Here is a 16,704-nt window from a genome sequence, read left to right as displayed (position 1 = left end):
GGAGGAAGATTTTGCATTCATTGTTAACATTGGTAAACCTTTCTATCTTATCTGCAGTTTGTCACTCAATAATTACAAAGCCAACAACTTAAAGTGTCACTATAAAACAAATCACAAAAACTTTTGTTTGATTATCTACCTAAAATAGAATTACAGAAAAACAAGTTACTGTATTAAAATTATTATTAACTAGCCAGCAGACACTGCTGACAATGTTCAGTAAGAAGGCTGATATAATAAACTTAAGTTGGTTTTGTTATATCATGGAATATTACTTGTGCTAAAAACTCTTATTCTGATGGTGAATTTTTAAAAATACAGCTAAAATTGTCACAGTGTTAGATCCAAATAATACAAAATTTCAGCAATTAATAGAACAAACACCAGCTTCATGTCCCACTACAGAGAGGTGTATCTCCCAGATCAGTGCTGATGCTGCAGACAAGTAAAATAGAAAAGAAAGAGAGATTTCTCATACTTTGAAATCAGTGGCATGCCATCTATGGAATCTGTGGAAGAGCCGCTTCCCTTGTATTTTCTAAAATATAAATATATATTGTGCAATTATTTTCATATTTTAATGTACTTTAAATTANATATAAATATATATTGTGCAATTATTTTCATATCTTAATGTACTTTAAATTATTTAAAATTAATATTTTATTATAACTGCATTGTGTATCTTATTACAAATTTCTATACTACACGTGAAAAAAAATGATAAGATTGCTATTGTATATTCAAATATAATAAATTCATATATGCATATTCCCAATGGAAGTGCTGTATTGTTGAATATGGGATAGCTTTCATGGCAAAAATATTTGAATCATGTAAAGCAGCCAGATTATATGCATTCGTGCATGCACTTTACAGAGCACCAACCTCATGCAGTTTAGCTTGTGGATGCTACACACCAAAATATCGTATAATGCTTTCAATGATTCCATCCAGGGCCGGTACAGCTTCTCTATCATTAAATGTCACTGCATGCCACTATTTAAAATCCAACAAACTGAAAATAAAATTCAATTTAAGACCAATACAAACTAGTAATTTCAAAAACACCTGTAGATATAAAATCTAAGAATTATTATTATAAAAATTTTCATATTTGAAAACAAATTTAAATTATAAAAAAGTATAAATGTTAAAGTAACATGAAATTGTAAATTATAACTCAATAATTGAAGCAAATAAAATTCAAAATAAAATATCCATAAATTTCTAAATTATAATATAAAACTGCTGAACATGGAACTTCAAACATCCCAAATACTTCAAATATCAAATACTAAGAGCCCTACTTTTTTTGAATTATGAAAACTAATAATTGTTGATGAATGTTTTACTTCTATAAGCTGTGAAAATGATTTACAGAATTTCCTTTCATTCAGCTTAGCTCTTAATGAATTTACTTATGTATAGGACAACTTATAACTGGTAATATTTGTTTGATATGTTTCCTCCAATGTAACTGTGAAAGAAGAGATGTTTGGGCTTGCGTTCAAATTCACAACCAAAATCAAGAGTTAGAATTAGTAAAAGTTAATTAATAAGCATTGCATATGAAAAGTAAATTGAATGGTAAATGTTTAACTTCTAACTCTTGATCCTTGGTTATGAATATGACTGTTAGTGATACTAAAAACAGATTATAGTGTCAACTTGACAGAACCTTAATAAATGCAGATATTCCACTGGATAAACTTGATTGTGTTATTATAATAAATGGAACACTTGCAATGGTGGGAAAAAACACTGGATTAATTGCATTTATGAAATGTAATCCCAGCTTTTCAGAGTTTCTCCATCCATTGCATTATACAATACAAATACCCAGCAGACAGATACTTCAAGTATGAAGATATGATGAAATCTGCTTTTGAAATTGTCAATTTCATACACTTTCCTAGTGATGTCTTTCTATTGAATTATGAGGTAGCTCCCAACTAACAATGTCTTTAGTAGGTTCATGGATCTGTTGGAAGCTATTATTATTTTTTTTAAGAAAATACAATATATATCCTCTATTTGAAAATGATGAATGAATGCAAGATCTAATACCCCTTAATAATACAATGATTCATATACAAACTCTTGACTTAGCACTCCAGAGAAAGGAAAAGATTATTTCTGATCTAACTCAAACAATTTTCAGATTTTAGAATAAAATAAGAGTTTTTCAAGAATAAATATTATCAAAAAACTTCAGTTACTTTCCCCAATTTCAAAAGGAAAGTAAATCCGTTCTCTAATATTGAAATAAAAGACCATAACTTCGAAGAATACAAAGATAAATTACAAGAACTGCCTAATAATTTCCTAGATGGGATTGAAAACACAGAAACTAAAGCACTATTTTGCCTTTCTTGTTAATCCATTTATGATTAATATGATTAATGATAATTGTTCAATTCTCATACTTATGGTTACAGAATCATCTGCTGTGGAAATATCATGAACTGAAAAAACTAATGAGCAATGCATCTTAATTTTTAGCACAACATACTAGCAGAACCAATTGGGCTGCAATTTGAAAAAAGTGTGGACCTATAAACTCCCACTGTCGTCCATCCATCTTTCTTTAATCTTGAAAACAGAGTTAGATAGATGAAACACAAGACCAGATATGGAAACCTTATGAACAGGAGGCCCCAATTAACTATAGGTAACCCCCGTATAACATGGTAGTTACGTTCCAAAAAATTGCCATGTTATGCAAATCTGTGTTATACGAAACAACGAACTAGTACTAAAAGGAGGGTTAGGTTCCAAAAATTAAAAAACATGCTATTATATTTTCATAATTATGATAAATATCTTTATTAAAATTTTCTTAAGTGATACATATTAATATAAATTAAACAATGTTTTCTTTGTCATCACTAAAAGCACTATTAACCAAGAGCGTTTTCTTTTTGGCAAGTTATCCTTAGCCTATGAGCATTTTTCTGCATTATCTTCACATCCTTTTGCAAAAAGTATGTAATTTTAGATTGCTTGATTCTAGTTAAAAGATCTTCATAAATTTCCTTATATGGTGCTAAGCACTTATGAAGAATAAAGCAAGTATGGAATAAAGGAAAAACATCTGGTAACATCAGAAGCAGAAGCGTCGAGATCTGGCAACATTGAAACAAGTTTCAAGAAGGACCATGTGTATCGACAGAAGGCGAGAAAAGAAAATTTACACACTTAAGTACTAATAGATCACGAAAAATAATAATTTTCATGAACTATTACTACTTAAGTATGTAAAAATTTATTACATTTCATATTGTACGAGGGTTTACCCAATTCTTGAACCATGTCAGAGTGAATCCGTGCTATAACAGTACCGTGTTATACAGGGATGGTACCAATTCTTGAACCGTGTTACAGTGAATCCATGCTATAGAAGTGCCGTTTTATATGAGGGTTACCTGTATATGCAAACTGGAAATCATATTATTTCAATTCAAAAATTTTCCCCAGAAAGATGTTAGATAGACAACCAGCACAATTCTTTTGTGAAAGGAAAAGTATGATGTACTGGGGCAAGTCACTACTAATTTGAGGTGGAGAGCACACATTTTAAAAATTGCAGCCCAGTATTGTGACGTCGTCACAATAAATAATTGCTTATTTCTTTGGAGAGTTCATTCAGTGAGGAACATAGAGGATAATATTTGACTACAGTAGAGCATCAATTATCTGAATCAATTAGGAACTGGGGTTGTTCAGAAAATTGATTTTTCGGATTACTGATTATGTATGAAAAAATACATTATTAATATAGTATATTAATATATCCCATGTTTAAATTTTTCTCCGTTGCCTGTCACTTTGCGTTGAATTTTTGTCAATGTTAAGCCTAACGAAAATTTTTATAATAATAATCATGGCTATTGTATCGTTAAAAATTATTTCTGTATTTTGTACAAACAAAATAAGTATTTATATTGAAAAATATAAAAACAAAAAAATTATACTTTAGAAGTTAATCTAGTATCAAAAATGTTTGATTCAGCATGACACAGAATGCTTTTGATTAACCAACATTTTGGTTGATCAGCATTTGGATAATCAACGCTCTACTGTATATATGTAATCCTTTTCCTTCTGCTTTTATTGCTAATAAATAAACTAACTTTTCAAGTATATAAGGTAGATTCATATTTTCTATTAAACGGCTAGAAGTAAAAGATATTGTTATTTTAGTTTAAGATTTGTTAACAACAAATGATATTAACTTAAATTTTTATAATACTCTAGAATGGTTCAATGGTCCATAACAAATAAAACAAAAATAATTAATCCATATAAAATTTAAAGTTAATAAATAAAACATATCTTAGAGAGCTTTCAAGATTTGATAAAATTAAATTACATAATTATAATTGACATTTTGATAATTCATTTAATAATACAAATAGATGAATTAAAGATGCTCAGTTTTATAAAAGTTAAAGTCGATATTATTAGTATTAGCAAAATCTTCTACTTAGACTATTAACAAAAAAATAATATGTACATCTCTTGTATGATTCTCAAATTATTTAAGATACTGTTTTCCTTGCTTTATTATTGTCTGTTAGAAAATCAAAATTATTACATTGTATAAGAAAAAATAACAAAATTGTGAATTATTTATCAAAATTATTTAAAATATGATCAGTTATCAGTTTTCTTAAAATGGTTTAACTATTAATACTTATTGAATATAAGGACTAATTTAATATTAATTTAATGTTTAAAAACTTAATAAAATCATAATTTTGAAGGGAGTGAACATATCTAATAGAATAACTTGTTTTTGCATGCTCCCAGTAAGGGTGCTATGATCCTAAGACCAACTACCATAGAGTCTATGAGAGTTGGCTATCTGGTCCTTAATTGTGGACTTAACATATCAGTTGGATTTTCAACAACTCACAACATAGATGGAGACTTACATGACCTCTACTAGTAGTAAAAAGCATGACATTTGTAGCAATGTCTGTGTAATAAAAATATTGTAACAGCACTATAATTATGTAAAGTGGTATCTGATTAAAATATCTCTAATTTTATTGGTTTACATGTTGTCTTCCATGTTTTGATCAGATATTTACCAAGACAAATAAATAATATTAAAACATCTGTTTTGATTTGATTCCTTTTATTTTTCTTTTTGACAGTCTGATTCAATGTTAATAAAATGCAAATTTGTATGTTTTCATTGTTCAGTACTGTATTAAATATTCTCAATATAGATAAAACAATAATCAATAAGGATTTTGAAAATATTGGTTATAATGTGTGAATTTTTGATTTTTGCAATTTTTGAAACTAATATAAGTTAGCAGTTTAAAAACTATAGATATGAATAAATAACATTACATACATAAATAGGTGTTAATATTTATATAAAATTTTTGTAACAAAATATGTATATAGCAATAAAAATATGTAAGTAATATTTATTTATGTCTTATGACTCTCAAACATCTGAAATTTATCATGTGACTCTTAAATTAAGGAAGTTTGGCCACTTCCGTTGTAGTTCAGTTATATAAGTATATAATTTAGAATAAAAAACTTGAAAGTAAATATTTAAAATATCTGCCTGATAAACAGTATAGCTTTAGTCATACACTGCTGATAGATCTGTAAAGATAAAATATATTTAATATTTTTATTTTAAGAATAAAGTTGTTATATGAAATCACATAATTTGATACAAAAATATCAATTTCTGTATCTTCATTGCTATAACAGATTATTATACAACAAATTTTTATATACAAATTTTTTTATAGTTATCAGAACATGCTAATAAATTATGTATTTGTGTGTGTTTACATGTATACACATATAAAAAAAACTCGTTAATTTATTTTATTATGGCAAACACAATTTAAGTACTGTCATAAGCCCCAATGGGTTAAGTTTTTTAAATCAGCAACAGCACTTTAGCTAAAATGTATTCATGTACCTATTAAACAAATATTTCTATAGAAATCAATGATACAAAATTATTTTTAAATTCAAATATATTATATTTAAAGTGTTACTTTAAAATGTTTTTTATATATTTATTTTCTATTTTTTTTTTTACTTATACTATATGTATGTAACACTGAACTATCAAAATTCTTCTTAATTTAGTATTTAATTTTATGGATAGTGTTATCTGTGAGATTGGTTTAAATTCAAAAAACAGCTTTATTTTATTTAGCTTTAAGTCATGTAAATGTGATGTAGTGAGTGATTAGTCCTCTCAATTACTTTAGTGATAGAATAATACCTTGAACATGACAGCATCTATCTGTAAAATTGCTGATAAGGTGGTTAACGTAGTAAAGACCAGGGCTGTGGAGTTGCATAAAAATCTACTGACTCCAACTCCGACTCTTCCTTACCATTCGACTCCGACCAGGGGCGGACTTGTTACCGAAAGAGACCCGGAAATTCTGATGTCATCACGTGACCTCAGAATAAAAGATTCAATAAATAGAGTTCTAAAAAAGATAGAACATAGAAACTTTTTATTTCAAAGCTAAAAGACTCCTCTAAGTAATATATAAATATGTATTCGATAATTTTTACTTTTCCAGCTGTTATATATAACAGAAGATATATAACAAAGTGTAGTGCTCGGTCAAAAAAATGACCTCTCCCAAATTTTTACATTTTTGGACTCAGAACACCTTGAAATTTCGAGTTAATTAAGCAAAAGATTTGAGGTTTTTTTCTATATGTGTCGATGTTAGACTATGTGGGGGGGGGCATGATTTTGTTCACCCTGTTTGAAGTCTAATAATTTCTGTGGTCAAAGTGGTCAGAGGAGTCAGATGGTTTAACACAGGAGTTAGTTATTAAGCGTCAAAGTGGTTAATGCCCCTTTACACGCAAGCTACAGTGCCACATTTCGTTTCTTAAACTTTACCCATTCTGAGATATTGTTTAATATCTCAGAACAGAAAATAAAGAAATTAAACAAATTAGATGCCAAAATACACACACACACAATTTTTCCTCTTTTATTGACTTTTTTGAGGAGTTCGGGATATCTTCAAACGTGTAGATTTGCAAAAAAAACATGGAGGGTCAAATTTGACATGATTCCAATGCTTTTCTGTTTTATATACATAACAAGTTGGTAATGAAAAAGGTGTCGGAGTCGGTGGATTTTTTGACGACTCCAACTCCAGCTAAAATGCCAAAACTCCACGGTGACTCCAACTCCACAGCCCTGGTGGTGAGGGACAAATATACTTGTCAAATTCTTTTGAGGGGTATCGTCAAAAACTAATCTAAAACTACCGTGAAAAAAAATTCACACGAAGAATGAATTATACAACAATAAAAAAAAGACTTTCCTTTACTAGACATAACTGTTTACAAAATCTTTTTCTGAAACAGTAATGAGAAATAACACGTGAAAAAATACTCTAAAAATTTTGCATGTTTATTTTCCACTACTAAGGACCATACCTGTCTATTCCACTGTTGAAAGGCTAAGGTGTCTGTCCTGAATCTTTTTTATTATTTTAGCTCTTTCCCAATCCACTTCTACCTCTGTCAGTTCTACTATAACATACATCACTAGTGCAATGACTGACTGTTCTTTCTGTATGTTCCTTTTATGTTCTTTTAACCTTTCTTTTAATAACCTCCCTGTGGCTCCGATGTAGTAAAGCTCTTTTTGTTGCCTTTCGTCTTGTATGGGTATTCTATAAATTCCTGCAATAAGGCTCTGTCTATGTCTTCTTTGTCTTTGGTATATTGTTGGATTCCTTTTAAAAATCATCTTTTTGTTTGTTGCAGCTCCTATTTCTTTGTAAATATTGCTTAGGAGTGTCATGTATTCCATCATGGTATATTCTTGTATTCTTTCCCATTCATTAATTTCATTAACTTCTATTCTAATTTTGTTAATGATGGCCTTTATTGAATTCTGGTTGACTCCGAATTGCCTAGCTAACTCTTTTGACGTGCTCTAATTCTTTGAGTCTGTCTTGTACTTTGCTGCAATGTGTGTACGCTCTCTTTATAAGCTCCCAGAACACTGCTAGCAGCATTCCAGACATTTGAAATCCAATTTGAAAGTTTGAAAATTGGGGATATCCCTCATACAATACGATTTCCAGTTTCACTCTAACATGGTTTTGGAAATCCTCCATACAAAATTTCACAACTTTTAAGTGTAAACTTCATTATTTGATTTTTTTTTTAAATTCAAGTAAGTATGCACGTTGTCTCAAACTTGCCAATAGATTTTAGAATATTGAAATTTTCAAATTATTCTATGCCTTTGGTCAGGTTTACTTTAATGAAAACTGATGGACAAGAAAAAAAAATTGTACTTAGCTTTCCTAACAACTAGGTGTCATTATTATTGCTTTCAAATTTTAACTTTTAACACTAACTGTCTTTTGTTATACATTCATCTTTGTATTTAGTAAAGTTTATTTAAACATATCTAAATATATAAATACTAAAAATAAAGGATATTCTTAGTTTAAAAACAAGTAAAAAAAATACACTCTGACTTCTTCCAACTTCAAGAGACACGACAAGTTAAACAGATAAACAAATGATAAAAAACCTAAACTTTCATTATTAGCAGTATTTTTATTTCGTTTTTTCTACAACTGATATACTCCAAATTCATTTTGCTTCATAAGTAAGCCTCATCAGTGGATACAATGCGAACACTCTGCATATTCTTTTCTTTATATTGTTCTTTATCACTTGGCGAGCTCTGTAGAAGACAAACCACAGAGCTCGCCAAAAAAGTTCTACAACAAGACTACAACCCATTGTGGTCCAAAACAGTATTACTCAAGTGCTGCAGTAGCAGAAGGATTGTATTTATTTGGGAGGTACTTCTCACAATAACTACAGATGCATGCAACGTTCCCACCCTCAACTTGCCTGAGATATGAGTAGCCTTATATCAGAGTTTAAACAACAAAATGTGCCAAATGTCGTACAATTAGCATGGTTGCAATTCAACACATGCACTGCCCATTGCATAGATTTAAGATTTTCAAACATTTTCAAAAGCTTGTTGCACGTTACTAATGATATTACTGGATGTTTGAGTTAAAATTTTAAAAATTTCTGTTCTCCTTAGAACACTCTGCATGTTCTTTTCTTTATATTGTTCTTTTTCGCTTGAGGACGATGAATTTATACTCATTGAAAGTACTTGTAATACAAGAAATATTGTATTAACGCTGAACTCAGTGCTCGTTATCAAGGATTACACAACTTTTGGCGTGAGTTTTTAAATTACTCTATCTGTATACACTATGTAATACATGCCAAAGTTTTAGACTTCAAACAACAATATCTAAATAAATTAAACAAATACGTTTTAATTAGAATAAATGCAAAAAACTAATTGAAAAAAAGGATGATCAAGTGATAAGCCAAAGGGATGATTGAAAATGACAGATGATAAATCGAAATCATATGATACATTGTGTGCCAGATGATTTCTCTCTATGTGCCACTTTGGACATGTATACTATATGTTTTGCTATCCCTGCATTAGTTCTTTGTTTTGTATAGCGTGGATTCACATAACACAGCACTTTTTGAAATATTCTCAGGCAATGCAATNATATATTTACGTAAAGGTCACACGCACCGGCGCTGACTGAGTACGAAAGTTGAGATCCGTATCCGTATCCGTATCCGCGGATCTAGACACGAATGATCCGTATCCGTAGATATACATTTTTAACGATCCGGCACATCACTAATTTGTACTTGTTATTTTTAAAATCCATTCAATGAATGATAAATTTAAGAACTTGTAAATTCAACAGATATTTATATACATAATTTTTTAAAATAAAATTTTAAGAAACGAACATATTCATTATTGTTTCATTAATTTATGATTAAAAGAAAATATTCTGTAGTAAAATATTGTAACTTAGACAAAATAATATTAATTCTTTACAATGGAAATACTAAATTCATGTTAATTGATATAAACATTACCTATTAATGAAAGAGTATAAATTATTTCACATTCATACTAGACAGATCAAGTTATAAACAATTCAATTAATCTAGTTTTAAAACTTTATCAATTATAAAATATTTCATCTTAACAATTAACATTACATTTAAAAGTAAAAATATCTAAATTAAAATATTTATTAGTTATACTAATATTTAGTTAAAGGATATTTGAATATTCTTTTTAATTGATCATCAACATCACTTCCAGGAAATAGTGGTCTACCAGCATTTGCCAATTCTGAAATATATAAATACTGTATTCAAAATCTCCATAAGAAGTCAGAAGAAACCATTGAAATTAAATTATATAGAAATTAATTTAAGAATAGGAGGAGAGTGACTTCCACATCTAATTAAAACTATATTTACACTTCAAAAATTGCTTACTAAACACTAACTGAACCATCCTGTATTTGTGACTTTATGTGAAAATATAAATAAAAATTAACTTTTACATTTATCCAATTTATATATTTTATAATTACTTTTATCTTAATTAAAATTTTTTTCTAACATTTTCTAATTTTGTAAAAAATAATTTTAAGAAAAAAGCAAATAAAAATTTATCACCAGTTACATTTTCAATTAAGCATTATATATATATAATATGTGCAAATATATATATATATATATTTGTACAGTTATATATTACAGTTAAATTTTTAAAATAACTTTTTAAATAAATATAAAAATATCATATACTAAAACTTTAAAGTTAACTATTATATTATTAATGCTAGATTTTGCTAAACTTTATCATCTTATTTAGACAGTTAAAAAACTCAATAAAAAGCTGCAATATCTTATAATAATAAATGTAAAATCACTACTAACATTTTAATATATTATCAATTCCAAAAATATTAAAACTTGTGAAACTGATGATGATCAAGTAAGAGTTAAATCAACTTATTTTTTTTTTACGACTAATAATGGAATATGTTAAAAAAAAAAAAAAAACAAAATCAATGTCATAATTTTGCTCTCTCTAAATAATTCATCAGAAAAATTAAATTTTCTTAATAAGTATAGACATTGATATTTCAGTCCTTTAATTAATATATTAGAAACTTACATTCATTAATACTAACCAGCAAATATACATCCTGCTGACCACATATCAATTGAAGTTGTATAAAGTTTTGCTCCAAATAAAACATCAGGTGGGCGATACCAAAGAGTTACTACCTATAAAAGTTAACTGATTTAAACATATATTTTAATAATACTAATAATATAAATGCTAACATTTATTTATGTGAAATGTTACCTCAGCAGAATAACAACGAACAGGAATACCAAAAGCTCGTGCAAGACCAAAATCTGCTAATTTCAATTCTCCATTCTAGTTAAAAAATAAATTTAAAAATTCACATTAAGTGTATATTTAAAACAAGTTTTATATTTTGTTACAAAATCATCATTACCTTATTTATCAGGAGATTTTGAGGTTTGAGATCACGATGCAGGACATTATGATTGTGACAAAATGCAAGCCCTCTCAGTAATTGGAACATGAATGACTAAAAACATTATAATAAAGAGGTATATACAGTACACAGCATTTTCTGTAACAAAGTTCAAAGTATATAATTCTGTAATAAAATTCAAAGTATAACAAATAAAGTGTGATTCGAAATTAATGTAATTGAAACTATTATATGTAGAACCTGACATGATAATTTGTAATTAAATTAATACTGAGGACAGTTTGAATAAAATAAGCATACATTGTTAAAGATTTCACAAATATAATTNTGCTATAACAGATTATTATACAACAAATTTTTATATACAAATTTTTTTATAGTTATCAGAACATGCTAATAAATTATGTATTTGTGTGTGTTTACATGTATACACATATAAAAAAAACTCGTTAATTTATTTTATTATGGCAAACACAATTTAAGTACTGTCATAAGCCCCAATGGGTTAAGTTTTTTAAATCAGCAACAGCACTTTAGCTAAAATGTATTCATGTACCTATTAAACAAATATTTCTATAGAAATCAATGATACAAAATTATTTTTAAATTCAAATATATTATATTTAAAGTGTTACTTTAAAATGTTTTTTATATATTTATTTTCTATTTTTTTTTTTACTTATACTATATGTATGTAACACTGAACTATCAAAATTCTTCTTAATTTAGTATTTAATTTTATGGATAGTGTTATCTGTGAGATTGGTTTAAATTCAAAAAACAGCTTTATTTTATTTAGCTTTAAGTCATGTAAATGTGATGTAGTGAGTGATTAGTCCTCTCAATTACTTTAGTGATAGAATAATACCTTGAACATGACAGCATCTATCTGTAAAATTGCTGATAAGGTGGTTAACGTAGTAAAGACCAGGGCTGTGGAGTTGCATAAAAATCTACTGACTCCAACTCCGACTCTTCCTTACCATTCGACTCCGACCAGGGGCGGACTTGTTACCGAAAGAGACCCGGAAATTCTGATGTCATCACGTGACCTCAGAATAAAAGATTCAATAAATAGAGTTCTAAAAAAGATAGAACATAGAAACTTTTTATTTCAAAGCTAAAAGACTCCTCTAAGTAATATATAAATATGTATTCGATAATTTTTACTTTTCCAGCTGTTATATATAACAGAAGATATATAACAAAGTGTAGTGCTCGGTCAAAAAAATGACCTCTCCCAAATTTTTACATTTTTGGACTCAGAACACCTTGAAATTTCGAGTTAATTAAGCAAAAGATTTGAGGTTTTTTCTATATGTGTGGATGTTAGACTGTGTGCATGATTTTGTTCACCCTGTTTGAAGCCTAATAATTTCTGTGGTCAAAGTGGTCAGAATCGAAGTCAGATGGTTTAACACAGGAGTTAGTTATTAAGCGTCAAAGTGGTTGAACTAAATCATGTCCCTATACACATTCTAACATCTTAGGCGAGAACATCTTAACGGTTTTACTGTACTATTATAAAATGACAAAAAAAAGCTTACTTTGAGGGTAGAGACGAGTTTTATTTTATTTTTTTAAATTTTGAACGCTAATAACGAGTAAAATATTCATTAAGACATATGACACTTGACCCCTTTTATGTCTTCACCCTGTCGACCTTTAATTAATAATCAAAATTTAGTAGTATTAATGTCCCTTTATATGCAAGTTACAGTGCCACATTTTGTTTCTTAAACTTTACCCATTCTGAGAAAATAAAGAAATTAAACAAATTAGACGCCAACACACAAGACAATTTTTCCCCTTTTATTGACTTTTTTGAGGAGTTTGGGAGGTCTCCAAATGTGTAGATTTGCAAAAAAAACATGGAGGGTCAAATTTGACATGGTTCCAATACTTTTCTGTTTTATATACATAACAAGTTGGTAATTAAAAAGGAATCGGCGGATTTTTTGACAACTCCAACTCCGGCTAAAACGCCAAAACTCCACAGCCCTGGTAAAGACTAATATCTTTTATGTATATTTTTAATATTTGCTTAAAGATTAAAAGTGTTCTTTAGCTATTTGGCAGGATAAGCATATTCTTTATATTTACATTTGTTTCCACTTGTAAGATGGCAAATAACAGTCATGTGTTGTATTGTAGCACCATATGTTATCAGATTTTATTTACAAATTTTAATTATTTGCTAATTTTTTGCTAATTGTTAAAAATGTTTGCAAACTATTAAAAAATGTACTGTTGTTGGCAATACACATGTGTGCATAACTTAAACCCAATTTCTGATATAGCTGAAACTTATCAAAGTTTCAACTATATCAGAAATTGGGAAGTAGATTAATTGCAACTTTTTACCAGAACAGATGGACAGAGTTAATAAAAAGCTTTAAAAACAAAATTTTATACCTTTAAAAATAAATTAGACCTCCTTTTGCCCTGATTACAGCACCTAAATGACTAGGAATTGATTCAACCAAAATTTTTTAATACTTTTGTGCATTAAATTCCAAATTCTGATGACGATGTTTTTAAGATTAGTTTTACTTGTTATTGATTGTTCTGATGGTCCATTCAATGTGATCTCATAAATGCTCAATCAAGTTGAGGACAGGTGATTGTGGAGGTCAGGGAAGCACTTTTATACAGTGAACATTACGAAACTCTTTGACTAATTTCAAAATATGCTTTGGATTGTTGTCATGCTGGAAAACAAACCCTCACCCTAACTTTAATTTTCTTACCAATTTCTAAACATTTTCATTTAAAATCTGTTTATATACATGTTGATTCATTATTCCATCAACAAATTCCCAAGTTCCAGCACCATTTGAAAGACATAAAACCACAAACTAGCACTGAACTTCCACATTTCACTGTAGGATTCAGGTTTTTCATTTTTAAAGATTCTCCAGAATTTATCCATACTTTTAGGAAACCATCTGAATCAAAAACATTGAATTTGGATTTGTCTGACCATAAAACTGAGTTCCAAAATGTTATTGGTTTTGTACAAAAGTCTTTTGCACACTAACCTTTTCTGCTGATTTTTTTTACTAATAAATGTTTTTTTTCTAGTTACACAACTTTTATAATCACTATTTCTTAAAATTCTTCTCACAATTTTTGCAGATATTTATACTCCAAATTCTTCAGAAGCCTCAGCAGCAAGCTTAGGAGCACTTATTTGTGGATTTTTCTTCACTTTCCTGACAATGGCACATTTCTGTCTTGAGTAAATATTTCAGGGCATCCAGTTTAAGCCTTATTTACTACATTGCTTGTTGTTTTGAATTTCATAATTGTGTCTTGTATTGTGGATATTGGAATGTGGAACTGTTTCAAAGATTTTGTATAGATTTCCCCTTTTGCCATTCCTTAATAAAAAGTTCTTTAACAAGACTGATTAACTCTTTTGTCTTCATTATTTACAACAAGAAAAGAAAATAGCTGAGGTATCAAATGAATACTTTAACTAACTTGCTGATGCAAATTGTTGGAGACACGTTTTTATGCAAATGATGTGACACTTTCTATCATTTATTTCCTCTGTCCAGATAATTGTGATGTGAAAATTTTCAAGTTGGAAAAAAAATTATATTTCTCTTTTTGATTAACGTTTTATGCATATTTAAATATTTTTTTCTATGGTAGAAAGGTCTGAGGATTTCAAATCTGTCATTATTTTTTTTTTAATCCTACTTCATAAGAGAAATGAAACCCTTACATCTTATAGGTGTTCAGATACTTTTGTGACCTAGTATATATTCAAGCTAATTCCCACAGAGAGAACAAAATGACATATATATAGTCTGTAAGTTGCATGGCCTGATATAATATCATATACTTTTCATTACACAATTAAATAAATTGTATAACAAACACTCATTTATTACTTCCAAGGATCCAAGATCACTTGTTACTGTATCCTCAAATATTCACATAGTGATTTGAATTAAAATTTCTATCTCCTTCTATAGCACACCAAATAACCCTAGAACATTTGGCTGAATTAAAAATGGGCATTTCATCAAAACAACAAGCCAAATGATAATAATAACAGAAAAAAATTCAATTACACTGGAAAATATACATAGTCATTTTACTGTACATCATTATTGTTTCATTAAGAAAGTTAAACAAATACAATAAATGAACAATAATTGACAACAATTATATTTTATCAACTCAAGTTTCACTTGTATTTATACAATTCAATTGTTTTCAATTATTGTTTCACTGTATCAAATCATTCAGTTATTTAAGTTAAATATCATTTGTGCTTTTGCATTATAATAAATATTTATAAAGTTATATTAATCATAAAGACTGATAGATATCTTAAAATAATATATTTGACAATACTGTTGACATAATTCATGTCGGTAAAATAATGCACCTATATACTTAAAACAATAATAATAATAAACAGAATCATGAAATACTTCTAAAACTGAAAGTTCTACATATTAACATGCAATAACTTTATATATTTTTTAAGCAGGAAAATGTTTATAATTTCAAATACATAACAGCAAATGTTCTCTTTCAGGGCCTGCTTCAGGCCTACATGAAAAAAAAACAAAATGCAACCTGATATTCTAATTTTGAATGTTTTTCTTCTGAAATTAGAATATCAGGTTTCATTTCCCCAAGGTAAGTCTGAAATAAGCCCCTGAAAGAGGCAAAAACATTTGCTATTGTGTATTGTGAAATTAAAAACATTCTGCTAGAAAAGGATATAAGGTTATTGTATGTTAATATTAGAGAGATAATTCATTTACCTTTCAATTTAAGCTAATAATCATACTCATTTATTAATGATATCAACTATTATAATAAGCAACGTTGTTTGAGTAGCATAAAAAGAATTGAGAGAAGTGATAAGAACTATATAATCACAGAGAACTTTTACTAGCAATGTATGAGACCATAATATTAGTGGCAAAATTAAAGAAATAAATTTGTAATGATTTACATCTAGAACATATAAATAAAATATTGTAATGATATTATTAAAAACATTAAGCTTAGCTGAAAGACTAATAGTAATATACGTTTGAGAGTGGTAGAACTTTGCCACATATTTCAATATAAGAAAATTATACATTTGTACTAGTGATGTGCCGGATATCCGTATCCGTATCTGTATCCATATCCGCGGATATCCGAGGGAAAAAAAAAATCCGTATCCGTATCCATATCCGTTACTTTTTAGCGGATCTTTAACGGATCTTTTATCTTAATGAATTTCATT

General features: G+C 28.3%; 1 protein-coding gene across 1 annotated transcript in view; it reads right to left on the bottom strand.

The window, feature by feature from the left end:
* Nucleotides 1-16,704, bottom strand: part of LOC111629032 (cyclin-dependent-like kinase 5) — a 64,508-nt gene that overhangs the window by 30,424 nt on the left and 17,380 nt on the right. Inside the window, 1 exon segment of the mRNA XM_023372899.1 lies at nt 10,180-10,230. Coding sequence (XP_023228667.1) covers nt 10,180-10,230 — 51 coding nt within the window.

This window comes from Centruroides sculpturatus, unplaced genomic scaffold, assembly GCF_000671375.1.
Source record: "Centruroides sculpturatus isolate CEXI.00-Female unplaced genomic scaffold, Cexi_2.0 scaffold524, whole genome shotgun sequence".
Lineage (NCBI taxonomy): Eukaryota > Metazoa > Arthropoda > Arachnida > Scorpiones > Buthidae > Centruroides > Centruroides sculpturatus.
This window is presented reverse-complemented; position numbering and strand designations above follow the sequence as displayed.